The following is a 22,559-nucleotide window of genomic DNA, read 5'->3' on the forward strand; positions in this document are numbered from 1 at the left end:
CCTCCTAGGAGATAAGGCAGTACAACCGATATGGGTCACTCTGCTATTCATATCTGCAGTTCAGCTCCCAGAAACCAAGGCTCCCCGGTGGAAAATCCCCAACATACAGATCATACATTGTAGTTGGGTTTTCTGAAAACTTTGCTTACGGTTTGTAAGGTCAGATCGGGTAAATAAGATAAAGTCCCAAGCATCTGCCTCATTGAGCTGGAATGTTCCTCCTGATTAACAAAGCAAAAGCCCTTTGACTTCTGTTGCCAGCACCAATGCTCACAACTCTCAATCACTGGCTACTTTTGCAGACAGATAATTAATGTGACTAAATCTGATTAGAAACAGTGTGGACAGTAGATGAACTCTGATACATCTAACCATTGTCCTTTACAGCTTATATGCCAGAACTGGCCTTCTTCATCGGTAATTTACAGGCTCTTTTTATTTATTTATATATATTTATTTGTGTTTTAAATTGATGCCGACATTGAAAATGCAATTGCCCTTCGTGTATTGACTGAGGACTGTTGTAAAACTCCTGGTAAGCCATTGTGTGAGATAAGAGAAAGAGAGACAGAAGGAGAACAGAGAAAGATGCACAACTGGGAACAGTGCACGCACATGCACACACGCGCGCACACACGCATGCACGCACACACACATTCTCCAGTCTTGTAAAAACAGCAAGCTTCCCTTTGAGTCTTTTTCAACTCAGTCAAAATTTCGGATGATTAATTCACAAAGTCTAAGGCAAAATGACTGCTATTATCACTGCGGCAGATCTGTGGGAAATTCATTAAAAGTAATGGATGTTAAAACCTCAGGGATACGCCAGGATAAAAATGTCTGAAATGGTTTGTGCATCTGAACTACTGTAAGAAGCATGAAACATTTCCATTTTTTTTTTCCCATATCAATTCATACGCCACACATTTTTCAATGCGTTAAGGAGTCAAACATCCCCTGGAGATGGTTTAAAATCAGGAATCTGAATTCAGGAATTCATCTGAACATGATGATGTCTGATTTTCATGAGCCTCCCTGTTGAATCAAAGGACAAGCACCTAAATGACTCACCAACAAGCCCTTTTGTTTAATTTTATGAGCGATATTACATGAAGTGTCTGTGCATGCGTGTGAGTGAGAGAGAGAGTTAGTGGTTGAGAGCCGGAGCAGACCAGAACGCCGTCCTTCCAACATTTCAATACAATAACGGGAACGTCATCCCATCCCCCAAAACAACGCATAGCAGAGCTGCTCTATACTCAGGCTGCAACCCACTCATTCTAAAGATATCACATGTAGACCAGCTCTGTAGTGCTTACACACATGCACACACACACACACACACTCCAGGAGGGGCTTATTATAATCAATCTACCTTTGACGGGTGAGTAGACATGAAACGTTATTTCAAAGCGTCTCTTTTCAGAGACATATCGTTTCTAATTGTCTCAGAGAGAGGCTTGGATCCTGTACACAGCTTCACCTCTATCTCTGTTATCGTTTCAGTCAAATTAGGCCTTCACAGATCTGATGTAACATGATATAAAGCACTACAACAACATAAAAAAAATATGCTCTTGCTGCATTGGGAGAGCGGGCCAATGAGATACTCACAGTCAGATAACGAGCATCCAGCTCCACCTTCTTCTCCAGCTCAGAGAGCAGCTCGTTGTGGAAGGATTTCAACTGGAGAGAAAGCACAAAAACAGTTAAACAAAATGGAATTAATTGTTATTTCAGTCACAAACTCATACATGTGGACACAGAGCTCCAAGACAAACACATTAAGTCGTGCAAAATAGACAAATAAGTAATTAAAAACATGTGCTGTCCTCATTTACTCGGTCACAAAATAAATGTTTTACCAACACAGTCCTCGCCGCTTGTGAAGCCTCTCTCAGCTTGCCAATCACTGTCACGGTCACAGATTCAGTGTTATCTGCCATCTTATTTAGCTACTAGATTGTAAAGTGACCTGCCTGAAGAACTGGCATAGAGCAAAATGTTAAATCTCTGCTCAACTGACAATGATCACATTTATGTGATACTGTTTAATGAACAGAATCCCAGCAAACTTAAACGGGACTCGAATAGGATATCTTATAATACAAAAAAAAAAAAAAAAAAGACTGGATTTGGGGGAAAATAATAATTTAGAACTCAGCTCAAAGTGACCGATGGCGGTTTTGCAAAGTGAGGACTAAATTTTATTACCAATTTGTAAGACTTCAAAGAGAAAGGATAGCATTGAGGGTGAGGAAAGCCATATGAGTAGACAGACACACAAAAACATAAAGGGGGGCAGGGGTTGTCTAAGTGAGCTCGAGGTGCTCAACCTCCAGGGTCTGTACGCGATTAAAACCCACACTCAGGCCTTCTTCTACGTCTGCTAGAGAACTTGATACCTTGTGTGGATAACTCACCATACAAGCTCATATTATCCAGAATGCCAGGCTGTTCAATTAACTCACTTGACATCCCCAGCCACCTCCTGTGATAGCAGTTTACATTTATATGAGCTCAGCATGTCTGTTTATTCAATATCAGTTCATGTTCATTTAATTATCATGTCCTCCCTGTACTGCCCACAGGGACAAATCTGTGTCATGGCCGGGCAAATCTGTTATTGAGCAGAGCCTCACCGGCACACTGAAATGTATCATCACTGCAAGATGTTGTTGTGTCTAAACCACTGTTAAAATATTCCATTGTGAGACCTCACATGGAGCCACTCTTCTATAGCGTTCCGTGGTTGTGCTGAACCACACAGCTAAAAGCCGTTTGAGCTTAGAATACCAACCATCTCCTCGAGCTGCACTTGGATCTGTCTGTGGACCTCGGCCATCTGGAACAGCACATCCCCTGCACAGAGGAAAAGAGGAAGACGGGGAGAAAACACATGAGGAACAATCAACAGCACAAGCCTTCCCCGAGCAGAAAAACAGACAGGACAAAGGTGAGAAAATAGAGAACGAAAAGGAAGAGAGAGAAACAGAGAGACCCCAGCGTGCAAAGCTCATGCAGTAATACAAGACGAGACAAAAACACGGGACAAGTGACTCGTAACTGGGACAACAAAGAACATGATGAAAGTTTGTTTTGAGCACAACAGAGAAAATGAAACATAACAGGTAACGACAAGCACGAGAAACGGAGGAGACAAAAACGTTTGAAATTAAATTCTGGTTCCTCAAGCGTGTTATGTGCTGATGTCTCGTGGAGGTCGAAGATATCGTCTTCCTTTCTTTGATCAATCTTAACAATAATCAGGCAATGTGATTTCTAGAACAACAACAAAAAAAAAAGGGCTCAAAGAAAGGTTAAAAGTTTCCACACAAAAAGGAGAAAGGTTGTAGAAGAGGAAATAACCCAGAGGGAAGAGATAAGGGTGGTGTGTCGGGGGGGGGGGGGGGTCATGCATCTAGTGAGAATGTTTCATTTTCATATACCTACAGGCTGCCTCTTCTGAATATGCAGTGCATTGTCAAGAAAGGGAACACAAAGAGCTACATTGAGCGAAGGACACGTATACATATAAAGACCTTGTGGAAAGACAATGTAAGATCTGCATGTACAAAAAAAAAATGAAACGCACATACATTTCTCTGAAAGTCCAAAGCCCCTTAGCATAGATTTGGGTTTTTCACTTTTTTTCCTTTTCATTTATTCAGGAAACACACTTCCATTAAACTGAAATAACTGTATACAGATGACAGTGAGAAGACTTTAGTGAGTAGAGAATTTCAAAAGGGCAACACTGAAGAAAATACCAATAATGTTGTGATATTTTGTTATCATGGTATTAAATAGGAATTAGCATTTAGATAGGAAACACATATTCAATTTTGGCAAACAAGCATGATTAAAAAGGTGCTGAACTGCAAATATATAATAAATATCATCCATTATTGCATTACTGCACACATACTGTAATACTAAGCATTAATATGTAAGTAAGTACAGTTTGTGACTTCTGATCTCAGTCTCCACTCCCCTGCTGGGTCCTCTTTTGACAGTTAACCTGTAAGAGGACATCTCAGCCGTGCTGTACGCAAAATCTGAACTTGTGTTGAAGTGGTTTTGGTACAAACCGTGGTCCTCACCAAAGGGCTTTGGAGTGGTCTCCGTCTCAACAGACAGCACAGACAATGAGAACTGCTACAGACAAACGACACAGAAGTGGCGGAGTTGACTTCAGCTGCTTCAAAAATAAGCTTCTTTAAAAATGTATTAAGGTAAGATTAAAGTGACATTTTTTACTAGTGAATTCAATAACACTTTAAATCCCTCTTACTGACCACAGCATTCATAATGTAGTTGTAAGCAGCAAACAAAATGCGTTTATTACTTAAATGTTTATGATGTGACGGCCAGAGCGTTGGCACTGTCTCTCTCTCTCTCTGTTCCTGGCTGTGTTTGCCTGAGCAGAGCTGAAAACTCATCAGATGCAACACACCTGAGCAGCCTGGGCCAGCCAGGAAGTTACAAAGCAGCCCCGCATGGTCTTCTGACTCTCTCCTCCCCAGGCTCGCCAACTGAAACTGTTTCTATTTGCATTTTTTGTTTCACACTCATACACACACTCCCAAACCCTCATTCACTCACAGACATTGCATACACACTGATCTGCTGACCGACACACCTGACTACATCACTTAAATAAATCACTTCATTTGCTGTATTTAAAGACTTCATGTGGTCTCCTCCTTATGTCACATACACAATATAGACAAAAGTATTGGGACACAAGTGCGTTACACAAACGGGGACATTAATGACATTGCATTCTAAATACAAAGACAGCTTTGCAGCCAGAACAGCTTCCACTCTTCTGAGAAGGTTTTCCATGAGATTTTGGAGTGTTTCTGTGGGAATTTTCGCCCATTCATACAGTTGAGCGTTTGTGAGGTCAGACCCTGTTGGCCTGGCTTGCAATTTTCCATTTCATCCCAAAGGTGTTGGATGGGGTTGAGGTCAGGACTCTGTGTGGGCCAGTCAAGTTCTTCCACACCAAACTCATCCAGCCATGTCTTTATGGACTTTGCTTTGTGCACTGGGGCACAGTCATGCTGGAATAGAAAAGGGCCTTCCCCAAACTGTTGCCACAAAGTTGGAAGCATAGCATTGTCTAGAATGTCTTGGTATATTGAAGCGTGAAGATTTCTTTTCACTGGAAGCAAAGGGCTGAGCTCTACAGCCACATACCACACCTGAATTGAATAATAAAGGTGTGCCCCAATATTTTTGTCCATATCATGAACTTATGAATCTGGTTGTGAGAATTAATGTACCATACTTGTCTACAATTAGAAGACATATTTTACATATATCGTTACAACTGTATTTTACTATTGTCATTCATTCTATGTTTATACACCAGCCTCCAGTGTATGACTGCCCATATAAAAAGAAAAAATTTAATCTGCTTACAGCTACTGTTAGAAACCATTCTTAAAAGCTGCTTTATAACAGTAAATACAAAAAAAAGTAAAGAGGACAATTGAATCAAACAGTAAGAGGTGGATTCCTGAAGAGCTACAATATGATTTGACTTTAACCTCTGATATAAATAACAACCTACTAATCAATAAAATTCTATTTCAACCATCTTGTTAACATTTTCCTCATCAGACACGTAAGTGCTTACAGCATAATCAGTAAGAAGGTTTTCATGTATTCATATATTTCTTTTAAATTAATGCCAAATTCAGTACAATCAATGCCCACACCACTCCCGTATATCCGAGACAGCCAGGCCTTATGCCCACAGTGCAACCTGCCTGCTGATCTTGTGCCTCACAGGAGCAGAGATGTGGTCCAAAGCATCCCGTCAGTTCCCAGCAGGCCTGCTAAGCAGCTTACAGATACTCATCCCTGATCACAGCCCATCAAGGCTTAGAAACCCTGGCATTCTGTTAGTGGCTTCATCTAGCTGGATCAATTAACGAATGAGCAGCCTTCACTGTAGCACACACACACACACACACACAACGAGAGAGACTTACACTCTTCAAGTAAACTGGCAGTAGGACAGGGTGTTTGCAAGACGCCAGAAAGGTAAAGAATGAATGAGTCTGCAAGAGATCTCATCTCGTCATCTGTGGATTCATTACTGCAGAACGTACGATGCCAAAGCATTGAGAGGAAAAGAAAATATTCACACTTTGGAGATGCAAATAGTTGCCATGGCAACTTCGATATCATATCACACAACAACAGTAACAGAAAATTGGACTGAAGCCTTTAGGGGCAGCAGAGAATTCAATCAAGAATCAATAAAAAGGCATAATGTGGACAATTTGAATGTGTTGTGTAACATTATTGTTTGGGACGGAAAATATTTAGCAGGCATGACACAACCTGTGAGACTTAGTGTAAGAGCTGCCAGCCTGATGAGGATATCCGCATACCAGCACCAAGCGTGACATGACAGACGGGTAAGTATCCACAGTGACAAAAGCTCATGAACACGCACACAGAGTACACTTTGACACAAAGATACACAACTACACACACAGTAAATAAACCCTTAAAGACTCGTCATTGTTGCATCAAAATTTCCAGGCTCGCCTCAACCCCGCCTGCATCCCCAGCTGAGAGGAAAACAATAGTTCCTTTGTGGGGAGGAGAGCTCAGGTTGATCCACACCTGCAGCTCTGCAACAAGCAGCCACATGCTCGCCAGCTTAAAGCACTGAGTCAGAGGAGGAAGCATGGACACAGGACTTGGGTGCATTTGAACAGACTGTCCCCCTGAAGTATGACATCAACTGGTGTAGCCGTATTGACTGCTTGTGTAACAGAAGAGATGATACGCCCACACAGGTAGAGAAAAAGAAAATAGAATAACAGAATGTGGGCTATGAAGCAGAAAAATAAAATATATAAAGAATGGAAGTTTGCAACATTGAACAGCAAGAACAAGAGAGACAGAGATGGAGGGAGGGGGAGAGGAATGGAGGTGGATGGAGAGACACTGAATCACTGGTGAAGGTCAAGCTGGATTCACTACGGGTTGTCATGGAAGCAGGATAATGCTAGGGTCGTTTCCATGAGAGAAGTTGCAAGATGAGGGGCAGCGGCTGCAAAGTGCTGTGTTAAAAAACACTGTTCAAAAGATGTCCACCCTTACTCTCAGCTATCATTACATCAGCATCTACACTAGCCTGGGGAGGGAAGTGGAGTAAGACCCTCTTGGGGAGTCGGCGTATAGTATGTGTGTCTGCGCATGCACAGTGTGACTAAACAGTACAGTGATGTTAATAACTGCCTACCTATCATGCTAAGTCACAAGGGAGACAAGTATAATGTGGCAGCAGGATAATGTGCGAGACGCAGATAATAGCTGAGAGTCTGGGTGGCCGCGTGAGTGTACGTTTGTGTACACATGTGTGGGTACACTCCCGCTGAAACCAAAACGCAGTTAATCTGGAAGTGAGGGCAGCGTATGCTTACAGTTTATCCAACTCACGCCGTCTCTCACAAACACACACACACACACTCATTGTGTAGTTTTGTGAACTGGATCAAAACCTCACACAGGAGAAAACCACTGATACACATATGACATGTTACTAAAATTAAAAGTTCAGCCATCACAGCTGTTCAGCCTACTAGCCTAATATAAGTTTGTCTAGTAATGGTGTCATGCATTTAGGCCATAACGAAGACTTCACGGGAGAAATGCATGACTGTCAAAGAGAAATGGGCCACAGCACAGCAGTTGCGAAACAATTTCGAATTTTGTTTATTCTAAGAAGGTCTCATGCACGGTCTGCTGGATATGATGCGACAAATCCAAACCATATGGTATCAGTAAGCCAAAATCCAGTTCTCTTTTTTAAAGCCCTTGTTCCACTAGCCTCAAGCACAAAACACATTTTATAACAACTATAAAAGCTAAAACATAATAATGGGATATCCACTTGTCCAGTTCTGTCATGATGGCTATAACATGCCATTTCAAAAAAAAAGACAGCATTTTAATAATAGTTTATTTTGAGCTTTGGAACAACATATCCCGTGAGTAAGCCTCCCAGGAGCTGTAGTTTTTGAAAGCTAAAAAAGTGATTAAGTGTTCATACTTGGCAAACCCAGACTTAACTTGCAAGTTTTTGAGTAATAATAAAAAAGGAATCCAATTCAGAGTTGAAGCAGGACTTTGGCTATTATTTTAAATGTGTCAGCTCTCCAAACGATGCAATCCTGCTCTCTTACTATGCACAAGTTAAAAATGTTGTGCCGCGTATCCGACAGGTCTTATTCTGCTCCATGTTGCTTTCCGCTGAGTTCCTGATTGGTCCATCTCTCAGTGGGCAGGCTCATTTATCATGTTGCTGAGGTCGTGAACTATATCTGGCTGTACGAGTCTAGGAGGTAACCACCCCATAAAATATCTTCATGACAACTGAAATCTCATTTGTGTGATATATGTCATGAAATATAAACTTGTCATATGTCTGTCACGAGATTTTATGAACAGTGGAATGTTAATAACTTAGCAGGAAGCTGCACAAGGCAACAAAAGCAATCGTGGGACATGACTTAAACTCTAATACACACACACAAATCAAGAATGTCTCCTGAGACAAACTTTGATTAGTACCCCACAAAAAACCCATTGTGACGTGCCTGCTTTCCCTTGCCACTGAAAGTGATAGCGAAAGTGATAAATTCCAAGCACTCTGATGGATTTGAAAAACTTACAGGAAGAACAGCACTCAAGTAATGGTAGACTGGTTAAAAAAAAAAAAGATGGCAGGAGTAAGAACAAGAACAGATAATCTGACTAGGACATATAGATGAGCACGTTTGTGACAAGCTGGGTGTAGAATCTTTTTAAGATCTGGAGGTGAATCAAATGAGGTGCAAAGTAAAGAAAAGCTCAACATAAAAGAACAACAGATTTTGTTCTAAATCGGCAGACAGAGAAAGAGTTAGGTGGAAGCAAAAAGCAGATCCCTTGAGAATGCAGTAATAAGTGACACCTCGCTGTAACAGAAAATAAACTGCTGTTTAAGGCTACAATAGCACTGTTTATGTCAAAGTTTCTCTAGTGGGGCAATAAGAAAAAAAAATCTGCAGTGTCATGCAGCTACCCGTTGAGGTATGGATATTTGAGGAGCTGAATGAAAAACCAAACTGAGTTCCTTGACTGTTTGTTATTTTTGACACAGTTGGTTAGCCTTAAGAAACCAGGGTCAAAGTGGGTAGTAGTAGCAAACACAGTATTTCAGCACATTGTTAAGAGGAAATAAATGGGAGGTAAGCACTTTATTTTTAACTCATTACAAAGCGGTAGAAGGATGCTGAAAAAGCTAGTGCACTTGACTTCAGATTGAGTTCCACTCCTTTGACTTTCAAATGCATCAGGTGCTCTTGCATAACCATAACAGACAACATCTAAGACCCACACACCTAAAAGAAAAATGCTGATTTGCACACATCACCCAAAATGTGGACATACTGGCTTAACCACACTTTACCATTAGCATAGTATTTACTCTCCTTTTACCTATCCAAAAGGAAACAGAGAGAGAGAGAGTCGTCTGTGCATTTTTGTCCACGTTCATCCCACCTGTATCCAAGCTCACCTTCAGCACATGTCACTGCCACAAACAGATGAAGGGCAATGCGAGTGTGTGTATAGATGGAGAGTGTGGGGGCCACTGGCTTCCCATCATGCAGTGCGGGTCTCAGAAATAGAGCAGGGGAAGGCAGAGACCCCTGGGATGGTGGCAGGGAGCTAAGAAAAGAGCTCCTCTGCTCTCATTTAAACAGGGACAGGTGCTGGAGGAGGAGAGAGGTAGGCCACACTAAAGGCAAAAAGACAGAGAGGGGAAACAGAGAGAAGGAGAGAGAGAGAGAGAGAGAGAGAGAGAGAGAGAGAGAGAGAGAGAGAGAGAGAGATGTGTGTACACAGTATGTCAGCTCCTGGTTGCTCATTCAAATATGGCATGGAGTTAACACTTCACCTGCCACGGCTAGCCTCTGCTCTTGTCAACAGACATGTCACTTGGCCTTTTAGACAGCATTCATTTACCAGCAGAAATTTAATGCTTGTGTCCCAGATCCATTAACCTAAAAAAGACAATTATGCTACATCAGTTTGCAGCCTCATTTTCCCAGCGAGAACCTTTTTTCCTCAGGTAATTACTGAAAGGGCTATAAGGTTTTCTTTTTTTGCCCCTTGTGCACCCTCTCCCCTGCAGCAACCGCAGCAACACAGTGATGAATACAGTTTAATATGGCCCTTTTTTCTTCTTATGCATGTAATTTCCCAAAAGACATGTCTTTGTGCTGAATCATACATGTGTGTTATTAAAATGTACTGTAGCAATTAGCAAGGTAAGAGAAGTCAATGAAAGGGCAGAAAGATATTGCAGTTAAGATTTGCTCTGGCTGGGGAGGCTTAAATGTAAGCACTTTACATTCCTGTTCAAGTTTCTCAAAAACAGACTAATCAGCCAAATGGCTTGAGCGGGATTTTGTTTATAATTAAACAGAGGACAGGATGAAGGAAAGCTGCAACAAACATGAAATACAGTACTTTATGTTTGTCCTCTATATATGAGCTGGAATGAGACTAGTGTTCAGTTTGTAGTCGGACTTTCACTCTAATCCTTATAAACTTCCAACAGTGAAACACTACCCATGTAGGACAGCATAGTGGGCAGCCAAGCACAGAGCAGCACTCAACTCTACTTCACCTGAGGACACAGGCTGACCCAAACAGACCCACTGCCAGAAACCGATTTCTTTCAGTACAAAGGTTGTGAGTTGGTAAAAAAGTAATATATGAACAAATCGTATAATCTAACTTTAGGTCTGTTGATCTTGTTTTTGTGCAAAGTACCCTTTCAACATAGAAAGCGAAATCAGCTATTCAACTTCAAAAGTGACAGTAAGCAAACAGGCCTCGCCTTGGATTTCAGTGGGTGGTGTTCCTAAAAGGCACACAACAGCTCCATCAATTATCAGCTATTGTTCTTCTCTTTGCTAATGCAAAACTGAAGGAACTAGTGAGTCGTGCATCCTCGTACCGGATTATCATGAAATCAAACCATTTTGCAAATAATGTCAAGAAGCATTTTGGATATAAATTCACCGATGTAATACTAGGTTCATTAAGCCCTTTAGATAGACCAAGGTGCTATTGACCCCACCCTGGGACAATTTTAACTCAATTGTTCTTTCATTATGTGTGTAAAAGTAAATAAATATGAGACCTAGGTTGACTTTGTACAAAAGGCACACATAAGGCAGTGGAGGATTCACAAATGTTAATGCGATGCAAACTGTATGTTTGTGTTTTTTTTTCAGAAATGCAAATCTAAAACACATGACTTTTTGTCAAAAGGCATACTTGGCTGACTGACTGGACCTTTGTCTGTTACAACAAAGACAAAATGGCTTTAGGAATGATGACAAATCAAATACCAACAGTCTCAAGAGAAGCTAAAACCTGTAAATTGCCTATTTGGCTTTGGCTTTGGCTTTGGTCATAAATAACACAGCCTCTTAGTTCAGAGAAATACAAACACAAGATCCTTTATTTTCCTTTATTTCCCTACAAGGGTAGGAAAGCCACAAATGTCACTTCATGAAGAGGGTAAATGAAGAGGAGGACGGCAGAAACAGAGGGAGATAAGGGAAGAGAGGGAGAGAGGGAAGGCAGGTGTGTTTGCATGTGTGTGTGTGTGTGTGTGTGTGTGTGTGTGTGTGTGTGAGAGAGATTGTGGGTGGGTGGCAAAGTGACAGGCGATGATTAGCCCAACCAGAGGAGGATATGTGGGAGGGAGTGTGTGGGAGTAGTGGGGCTGGCGAGTGGCGAGAGAGACTCTGTCTCTTTAGGCGGGGATATACACAAGTGGATTAAAAGAGCACTCATGCTGTATAAACCCATAGAAAGGACAGAAGATGTATGCATAGAAAATGCACCCAACCACATAAAGTATAAAATGCATGCATGCACACCACATACACACAAAGGGTGGATTCCTGTGGGAACATACTGTGTTCTAAAGGGTGCAGTGCATGTTGATTTGTTGATAATAAAAACAGTAGCAGAGGGCATTATTTCACAAGCTGATTTCAATCCCTGTTTTAAGCATAATCGTTTTACATGTGAGTGTGAGTGTGTGTGACAGGATGGGAGGAAGAAAGAGATGGAGAGCAGCTGCCGACTCCTAGGTGTGTAGGTGGGACCATTTGCAGCCTGTCTCTCACTGAACCTCTATGGAATTAACAGGCTTTAAAAGAGGTGCATCAGGAGCTCAAACTCATACACTGATATGAGAATGTGAGCAGGCGCAAATACAGAAAGACCGCAGAAAACAAGTTGATATTTCGACATTTTTTAGGATAATCAATCAACTCTTCAAACAAATAACAATACATGATATTGACTGACCACGTGAATGGTGTGAGTGATGTTGGGGTTTCGACGTCAATGAAGTCAGTTTACTCTAAATGGGATTTTGACAGTTTACAAAATGAACAGAGACTTTAAACTAGTGAATGAAACCATAAATTCATTAGAAAAGCATATAGCGAGGTAATAAATCAAGTGAGTAGAACGGACATTTTATTACACAATCAGACTTCTTTTTGCAACAAGTGGAGTCGCCCCCAGCTGTCCATTAGAATAAACACAGGTTTAAGGCCTTTTTGCATTGGCTTCACTTTTCAAAAGGGGAAGCTCTGTCCAATATTCGTACTGTCTATAATTTTGACAACATAGAGGAACCTGGGTGGAGTTAAAATGGGACAAGCAAACAACAATCATCCTGACTGAGTCTGATGGCTATGAGAACCCTGAGAGACCCTAAATAAACCGTAAGCCTCAATGTCTCCCATGTGGTGTTATTCTTAAAATCTCTATGAGTACACAGTTAACAAGCGACTGAAAATACTGATTGACACACACAGTTACTGTGGGAAAAAATCTCTCTCTTTATTTGCATGGCAACATCTCTTCAGAAAAATAAGATCAGGACAAGATTAATCACAAAAGGGAGATTTAAAGGCTCTCGAGTTAAGTTAATATTGATGTCTTGTCTTACCAGACAGCTGTGATTTGTTCGGCTCACCTCCAATACTCTCTTTTTCCCTGAACTGTGGATATTTCTGTGCTCTACCACCAGACAAACAGGAAACTCTCAGCTAACCCCTGCACACAGTTTGACAGCAGGTCAGGGCAGTGCCACCGACCTCATGGGTGGGAACTCCAAAAAGTCGCGAGCAGGTGGCTGGAAAAACAACAGCTATCCTTCCCTTGGGAACCACAGTGATTGTTCGGTATTTTGTGCTGGAAATAGGCACCTGATTGATGGAGCAAGTGAAGCAATCTAATATCTAGTGCCGGAGGCCGTTTCTTGACTTAATCCAAGAAGTTTTGTGACTCTGCCAATTATGTATCTTTCCAAGTTTACAGTTGCACAGAGCGATCCAGTCTTTGTCTGTATGTCAAGCTACATCAGATAACAAGAAACAAATGACCAGGAGAATAAGTCATTTTCAAACATCCAGAGCTTCCTTAAAGGCGCGGCTTTTGAAAATCGAATAGAAAGTTTTCAGGTTCAAAATGTACTTGAGACAAAAGAATTGAATGAACTGCTACACTCACACACACACACAGACAACTATACACATACGTGTAAACACATATTTAACAGGACCTAGCCAAAAAACATTCTTTAAAATAATATGAAAATTCCTTGCTGTTAGAGGACGCAGTGTTGTGTGCTGCAACCCGTCAGTCAGATCACGTACATGTTATTCTCTTTCTGTGACAAGTTCAGCTGAGGATGTCTGGCTTGGAAGAGCCCATCGCTGTAAGTAACACTCAGATATTGCTGTAAACTTTTAAATCAATGAGAAACCTCACTGAGGCTGCGAGATGGAGAGACTGAGGGAGAGAGAGAGTGAGACAGAGGGAGAGGGATGCTTACTGAATAAAACATCCTGAGATCACTTTCATGTCAATCCCTGTTGGCTGGGCTGGAGGAAACCCAAACTGGATCTCTGCTTCACCGCAACAAAGGCCCTGTCAAATCAACAGCTACGTCTACCCAGATCAAGCAGTCGAAAGCACAATCAGTGTAAAGGGATTCTCTTCAAACAGGAGCTGATTTCCCAGGGGCTGGTGACAGCAAATACAGACACCAATCACCTAGGAAACTACTCACTATAAGAGGACCATGCGTTGGTTCTCCAGTTGACCTCTACGTTTGTAACCCGAACACGAACACACCCACACACACCCAAACGACACGACACACACACGTCACATAACGTTCAACACTTCTGATAAGTGGTATACTGATTTTCCCACATAGAATCAATATTACACTGGAAATGTATCAAACTGGCAAACCCCTACTAGTCACATATAAAGGCTTTTTCCAAAATAAATCTCCAGCTCAGATGAAAACATGTTACCATCCTCTATACTGTTGTAAATAAATGATGATCAGCTCCCACCTCGCTGTGCTGACGGTATTGCATTATTACTGTTATCCGTTTCTATCTCTGATGACATCCCTCACACAAAAAGGGAGGCTCATAAATTGAAAAAGTTATTTCCTCCAGGACACAATCTAACAACAAAATGCGTTAGGACTAAAATGATTGAGTAAAAATTCTAATTAAAAAAACACCGCCTGTGTCAACCCACACACTTCTCCAGCACAGGAAGCTGAAGTCAGATGTAAGTGTACGCATATGAAGAACTGATGCTGTTTGTTGACGGCCAAAATAGAAAGAGTGGCGAATAAAAAAACCCAAAAAAAAAGGTCATCAGGTGTATGTCAGTCACTTACCCAAATCTTTGGATCCTTGACTCTCACTGGCCAGTTCACCCATTCTGACCAGAGCATCAAAGTAGCCTTTGGCTGCAAATGTCACATCTAGAGATAAAAAAAAGAAGCAAGAGCAAAAAAGAAAGAAGATATTAAGTAAAAAGTTACAGTGCAATGTGTGTAAATACAGAGATTTGTAAAAGACTAACTGTTACACAGTCATTAGCAGTCTGGCCGGTGATGCTGAGACTCTTTCCTCCTATTGTAGCTGTTTTTCCTCAGATTCTTTTCAAGTAGCTTCTCACCATCACAAAATAAGGCAGCGCTGATGTCGCTACATAATTACGCTGCATCATCTTGTTGGCATTCTGCGTGCTTGATTGCAAAGAGGAAATTATGTTCTGATGTATAATCTGTACTTGATGGAGAAGCCACACAAGCACAAAAGATTTTTTTTTAAGTTGTGTTTTTGCTTCTGGCTTTGTGTTACAATGAGAAGAAATCTTGGTTTATTAACACCCCTAGGTGCATGTGAGCATTAACTTTTTCAATAAAGCCTGAATGCTCTGAACAACTCGAAACATTTCTTTGCTTTTGTCAAACCAGGTGTTTATTGCAGCGAGTCAATCAGACTTCATGCTTATGTCTGACTAAAGTTATAACGTCTGGCGTTCCGAGTCTTTTTTGGGGCATTTTTCATTCCTGGGCTCTTTTTGATCTGTGACCAAACAGAGCACTAAAATTCAATAATTGCCAGCCAGGGAACTGGCAGTGTCATGCTGTTAGCCACCAATGGCCTTGTCCTATTCCATTTCATCTTTTTTGTCAATATGTCTGAACACTGGACAGCGTGGTGACACAGTGATTTGCAGGGCTGTTGAGAGGTACATTATGGCTCATACATATGTATAAACAAAAACAACAATGCTGGTATGTCTCCTTGCAACACAGGCTTTCCACCAGTTTGAATATGTTTCTATTAATGGCAATGACTAAAGTAACTTTAATTGCTTTTATGAGGTAATGGGGTTACCTAACTGCTGAAATAATGTGTTTTTCACTAATATAAAGTTTAAGGGTCACGTGTATGCACAGATATGTTGTGTCATGTAAACTCAAAATGTTTGACCTCTGCTCTAGACCTTGAGAATACACAAGAACAGTTTGGGAGGTTAATCATAAGCAGCAGCCATATCTCCTCTTCTCGTCCACTTGTCTAAATAAAGATCAACAATGCTCCAGGTTTCCCAGATCAATATCCTCCGCAGTCCTCATTATCTCAACTGCTTCTGTGCTGACCAACAAAGGTCACACAGGGCAGAGTTGGCTTCCAGTGATTTCTGCCCAACCGCCACACAGCCTGCCACTCAACTCATCTCCAGTGAATAATGACCACTGCTTTTGGAGGTGAATTCCACAGCTGTCCAGGTGACAGATGGGCTCTGTGCCTGCAGACAGCTGCCAGGTGAGAGACACCTTTACAACAATAGCCTGGCAGGGGAAGGCTAATTCCAGCAGACAGATGCAGCGCCACAATAGTGAAAAGCTCCCAGGCTGGGAGCCTCACATTTCTGCTCCGGGGATGAGGGACATATGCTAATGCTAATTCCAATTACAGCTGAGTCAAAGACAGAAGATGGCGTGTGTTTCCTCCTTCCTCTCTTGCTGGGGGAACACCTGAGAACCAAGAGCGGAGCCCCTACAGGGCATCACGGCTGATTTCTCTTCATTATGCCAAACAGACCGCCTGCCTGACTTAATGTGTATGTGTGTGTCATTGTGTGTCAATGTGTGTGTGCCTGTACATTTAAGTGTGCACATGTGCAGCAGGGGGTTCTGAGAGTATAAGGGTGGAAGCCGCAGCAGATTTTCAAAGTGATCTCCAAGCAACCGACACTTTCTTTTTGCTGATGCTGCTGTTGCTGTAGCACGTGTGTGCGTGCAGCTGAAGGGTGGCTGAGTAGATAAGCTGGGTCTATATGGATACTTTAATTCTGTCTAATGAAATGTGTGGATGAGGGGCTCACAGAGACAGACGGAGAGGATTACCGGATCTCTGATTGCAAGGCAGCCAGACAATCGGTAGGGGAGGGGCTCATCTCAGAGCTACTGATCCATCACTCATCCTTCACTCTGGAGAAGGGGAGGAAGAACCACACATCTCTTAATCAGGACAATGATCATTTCCTGCACCTACATCATTTTCATCATGCTGTCAGGGGACTTGTATAACAAGTTCCAAGCTGTGTTTGGTAGGCAGTTGGAGTCACTCAGTTGTCTGCATCTGTTGCTTTTACACCTACCAAACACTGTGAGATTTAGCGACTGACTGCTGTGTCAGAAAATCTGGAACATGCCCATAATACAGATCTAGCAGGCCTACCCCTTGAAGTCTTGTTTGCATTTCTGGTGTTGAATAATTTCAGTGATTGCACCATATGGGTGGAAGGGTGTCCTGCCATCCACTGCCCCCACTCATCAGAGCCTCTTAGTCCCTCGGGTCGAGCCAATCCTGCAAAGTGGGTCTTTAATGGCTCAGTGAGTCCCTACCAGTCTGTCTCCTACCTACACCAAGGCCAGGATTAGTTATTGTGTGTGTCAGGGGAAAGAAGCACAGGCTTGGGGAGGGGGGAGGAAGCCCCGATAATTTCTGGATTAGTCGGATTGAGGCAGGTTTGGCCTTGTGTTCAGGTTGAGGGCCATTTTGGGGAGAAAGTTTTGGAGTGTTGTTTTCAAGCCAGAGGGTAACTGAAAAATCTCAAAAAGCATTTAGGGTGCAACAAACGTATATTTTTCCTTTGGGAAACTGACTGGTGACACCAATCCTTACCTCTGCATCAGATTACAGGCCTTTTGTGTTTCTCTGAATACGTATCCCCTACAGTATACAAACCATGCCAGAGGTTGTGCACCACATGATAAGGCCTTCCCCTTTGGCAAAAGAATAAATGTCATCCTTTTTCAGTAAGACAAAAACGGGAAGATAGGTAGATAGATATGGCAAGAGAGAAAAAGGGAAAAAGATACAGAGAGAGAGAGAGAGAGAGAGAGAGAGGGAGAGAGAGAGTGTGTTGGCTTGGCCGTGTGCCCAAACCTGCAGTGCAAAGCACAGAGAAAATAAATGAGGAAAAAAGGACTCACTGGCAAGGGCCTTCTCATAGTTCTTCCCCATGGCAACAAAGTTCCGTAAGCAGGGGTTGAACTGCTCCATGATGGTCTGAAAGAGAAAAACAACAGATAGATGTGAGGTGGAGGTTTCACTTATCAGCAAAGAGGGGTCAAGGGCAGAAAAGAAAGACTTCCACCTCACACTATTCATTCTCTCACACACTTTCTGCTTCTCTTTCTCGCTGCAGCATACACAAACCTCCTTTAGCTGAATAAAATCTCTCTTGCACAGTGTTAACAACCATCGACAGAATCTTTGGACAAAAACAGTGGTTGTCTCGAATTTTAATGAGGGCAGGAAAAAGTTCCTCCACTCATGTCTTGCCCCCTCACGGTGAGAAATAGGCCAGTTGGGATGAGGTGGAAGAGGATGGGGTTGACGATGGCGGTGAAGGAGTGGGATAGGTACTTGCGGACTAAAAACAAAACGACCAAGAAACTTGCACTGCCAAGGATGCATATAGTTGCCTTAGAGGATAGACACAATGGCTAATTAAGACTGTTAGAGATGGACACAGAATTATTGCCATAACATATAATTTTCATTGGAACAGCAACACACTGCATTACTGTAGAGATACAGCAACATACTACACTGCAGCCAGAGCCACTAAGGCAAAGAATGGATGATGCCTGACATCACCCACCACCATCGTTTCCTCTACTTCTTCTCTCTCTTTCCTCCTCCTGTGCTCCTCGAGGGCTTCCTCCAATTAGCTGGTCCCCAGTCAACTAGTCAGGAACAGCCAGGGGACAGAGAGACAACCACAACACTGCTGCTGCAGCAGTCCCAAACACAAGCCATCAATACTGTAGGAGATCACTTAATAATCTACTTCTAGCCTGGATCCATACTGTGGCAGAATAATATGGCAAGGTGCTGCCAGTGTCAACCTGAAACAATCCCAGAAGCTCATCCTGGAAAACCATACGCCTCTCGTCTTCAGTCATACTTAAACTTTTTCTTACTCCCAAGATTTGGAAATGTGTGTGTGCTTACTGAGGTGTGTATCCCATCCAGAGCCGCACTTCAAGTGGTTTGAGTGCAGCATAACCCACCCACAGTAAGAACAGCAATGAGTCAGACTTAAACCAATGACACTTTCATTACCAACAGTAACTATTTTACTACACCTCTCCATGGCTGCGTTTGCACCCAAAGCCAAGACAGCAAACCTGGACTGAATTACAACAAAATGTTATAGTCCGTCACCACCAATCACAACTGATAGAATATGAAGCTTCACCTGTTCTATATAGTCTTAAATAAACTGGTTCACATAGCTAATGTGTATTACAGTAGGGGTTCTTAACAGGGCTACAACTAAAAAATATTTTCATTATGGAATTATTTTCGCATTTAATTATTTTGTCTATAAAATGTGAAAAAATAATGAAGGTGATCCATTTGAATAGCTTGTTTTATTGAGCCAGAACCCAAAGCTTTTCAGTTAACTGTCATATGTGACAAAGAACAAAGATTTGAGAAGCTTGAAACAGCAAATAGTTTTTTGCATTTTTGCTTGAAAAATTAACAACAAGACCAACAAGATCGATTACTTGATTAATTGCTGCAGATCTAAATGTCTCCATAGACTGCATTTGGAAGGTGAAAACATGACAATATTTTAACTTCCCCTTCAATTCTGGCCTTGTTTATTGGGGAAGGAAATGTAAATAAGTAAGAACAATAAGCCAAAAGACAGGAAAGGTGTTTTTCAGGTTCCCATGGCCACTGGCTGGGTGAACTCACAGGTCACCATCCTCACTGTTAAATTCCTCCACTGCTGTGAATTGGGTCTAACCCTCCAGCATAAAGGACTCACAGCAGGTTTGCCATGAATCAGCTCAGCATCTCTCAGGAACACAGTGAGATTCTTCAGAGGAACTTATCTTGAAAACACAAGAGTTTTTCCTTTATAAAGAAACAAATAAATAAAAAGAAGAAGGCACATTAATATTCCACAGACTGAATACACAGCTGATTGCTTTCTACAGGGGGCATCGTGTCAGCTTATTGTTTTACATAAACTCAGAGCTACCTGGAAGAGATGGCAGAGCGAGCGTTATAAACTGCTCTGACAGCAACTTGTGTTTAAAATCAGCTCCCTTTACTTACCTTCAGGTTCTGTCTAATATACTAGAAAGATAGGAGCATAATTGGGGGAGAGTCCCATCTTCAAACACACAAAGCGTTCGCATAAAAAGGTATCCCTCCACCGACTCTGCCTCCGGGAAGATAAAAGACTAACACATCCCTCAGGACCTCGCTAAGGAAATGTTTATTCCTAAATGCTTCTTCATTCTGCCTGATTCTCTTGTAAACTGCATCTCAATGATGAGGACGGGGTCATGCAAATGTGTGCACATTCAGGCATGTGCGTGTGTGCGCGCACACACCTACATTAATATAAGGCTTTGTAATAAAAGAGTGGTGGTGTTTCAAATGGGTGGGAGGATTACATAACGAAGCAAAGAAGCCCTGTGCACCATCATTGCGGCACGCTCTCCCACCGAAAGGCCAAAGGTAGCCGACACGGGCCAGAGAGCCTTTCTTATACTACTGGACACTCACACACATGCTGACACACTGCCACTGAACAGAAAATACTTGCAGTGATTGAACAAATATACATAAAGAATTATATTATTAAGCATGGATATAACATGGATATTATATAAGAGGCATGAAATGCAGTGACGTGCAGCTAAGGGAAAAAAAAAAAACAGAGAGGTGGTTTCTTTCTTCATCTCTTCTCATTGTTGCTAAATTTGTCATCCCAATTCTCTTGTACTACATTGTTACCCTAATTGTGGCAGCTAATTGGGAAATGGGGCCAGGAGGCACTTGAAGTTGTATGACATGAAGAGAGAGAGAGAGAGAGAGAGAGAGAGAGAGAGAGAGAGAGAGAGAGAGAGAGAGAGAGAGAGAGAGAGAGAGAGAGAGAGAGACCAAGTAGATGATTGAGTAGAAAATTGCAAGGCTGGAAGATTTTAAGAATTACAAACAAAGGTATATAATCATGTGCCGTATATCTTATTCAAACATTCCTCTGTATCATCTTTCAATTAAAGAAAAGAAACACGTCGTGGCTGGAGACGGGAAAGCTGTCCGTTTTGCAGCTGCCTGCACGAGGACTGAACGAATTCATTATCAGCACTCGGGGCAAAAATTAAAGGAGACAATTAAAGGAGGGCAGAGAAATGTCTCCTATGAAATGAATCAAATGTGTCCGACACCCATTTGTGCAGTGAGATGAGACACGAAGAATATGGCTGCAGATAGGGAAAAACATTATTAAGAGGATAAAAATGATCTCCCCCTGCGCTCTAACCGCATGAATTCCTTCTCAGCATGGAAGATGCAATTGAAACAAGGTCAGCATGTATGAGACGGACTATTGATTCAAACACACACACACATACTTGCACACACAAACACAGTAATGACATGAATATGGGGTAATAACATCAGCTGATTAGAACAGGGGGGGGATCACGCGCAATCAGAAGCCAGCATGCCATCTTCTCTTCCTTCTTTCACTCTGTGTGCTCCTCCTCATTCCCTGCTCTACAAAACAACAAGCCGCAGTCCTAAAAACACATACGATCAGACGAGCACTGAAGCCACCACTTACTGTATAAGTGGGGACTGCAAGGACGTGTAATGAGAAGCACCTGATGATGTAATCAGAGATGAATGCATTTTTTTTTTTTTTTTTTTAAAAGAGAGAACAAAGTGTAAAGGGACGGAGGACAACCACACAGTTCATCTGTTCTTTCTTTATCAGGACCAGCGTGAGTTTATGATGGGTCTCAATCAGATGGAGGACAGATAAGGCCTTTAGCTTAAACTAATCACTGAGCCAGAAAATAGCCAGGTTGCAGCATGAGCTCCAGTCTGGTTGACTCCACTGACTGATAATGAACGAGGATGAACCAAGAGGACACATGTCGGGGACTGCGTGTTTCACCAGTTCAGCTCAGCAGTTTCCATGGGGAAACTCTGTGTTGCCCATGTTACTGCACTAAAGCAGGCTTGAACCTCACATCTTAAACAAAGACGGTTAATTGTGTCATACTGTGTTTTGCTATCATAATGACGCTATGGAAAGCTTACTCACTGACAAGAAACACAGCGAGACAGGGTAAAATGTTCAGGTAAACACTTTTTACCATTATTTTTTTTTGTCTTTTGACAGTTTTAAAATTAACTTTGCAATATGCAAAAATGTGCACAAGAAATTAACTACGTTCATTAGCTAGGTTAATCAATTTCATTTAGTTTGACCTCGGGGAAGCTACGGGTATGCATGGATTTGCAAATCTGTTGCCCTTTAACACAACGTGTAGATTGCAAAACTCTTCAAAAACGAGAACATCTGCATTATCACAGAGGTTAGCAGTGCTTGAACACACAAATCCGACCAGCATAAAATAAGTCTGAGCAGTCTACAAAGTTACAAACTCATTGCTGCATCAGTTTTATATCAGTTTGATTGGTGAAAACAGGGGTTTGGTTTGGAGTTTTGTGATTTTGCAGTAGACTGACTAGCGCGCTCCATACTGATTGCACTCTTCATATTCTTCA

At 42.0% G+C, this 22,559-nt stretch overlaps 1 protein-coding gene across 5 annotated transcripts in view; it reads right to left on the minus strand.

Annotated features, from left to right (window-relative positions):
• The window catches only part of baiap2a (BAR/IMD domain containing adaptor protein 2a), a 49,687-nt gene that overhangs the window by 18,285 nt on the left and 8,843 nt on the right, over nucleotides 1-22,559 (minus strand). For all 5 annotated transcript variants that reach the window (XM_046414413.1, XM_046414415.1, XM_046414412.1 and 2 more), the window contains exons 2-5: nucleotides 17,942-18,017; nucleotides 14,822-14,908; nucleotides 2,801-2,862; nucleotides 1,615-1,686 (exon numbers count right to left, since the gene is read on the minus strand). In XM_046414413.1, the coding sequence (XP_046270369.1) occupies nucleotides 1,615-1,686; nucleotides 2,801-2,862; nucleotides 14,822-14,908; nucleotides 17,942-18,017 (297 nt within the window). The remainder of the gene's footprint in view (nucleotides 1-1,614; nucleotides 1,687-2,800; nucleotides 2,863-14,821; nucleotides 14,909-17,941; nucleotides 18,018-22,559) is intronic.

This window comes from Scatophagus argus, chromosome 16 (assembly GCF_020382885.2).
Source record: "Scatophagus argus isolate fScaArg1 chromosome 16, fScaArg1.pri, whole genome shotgun sequence".
In the NCBI taxonomy this organism is placed as follows: domain Eukaryota; kingdom Metazoa; phylum Chordata; class Actinopteri; family Scatophagidae; genus Scatophagus; species Scatophagus argus.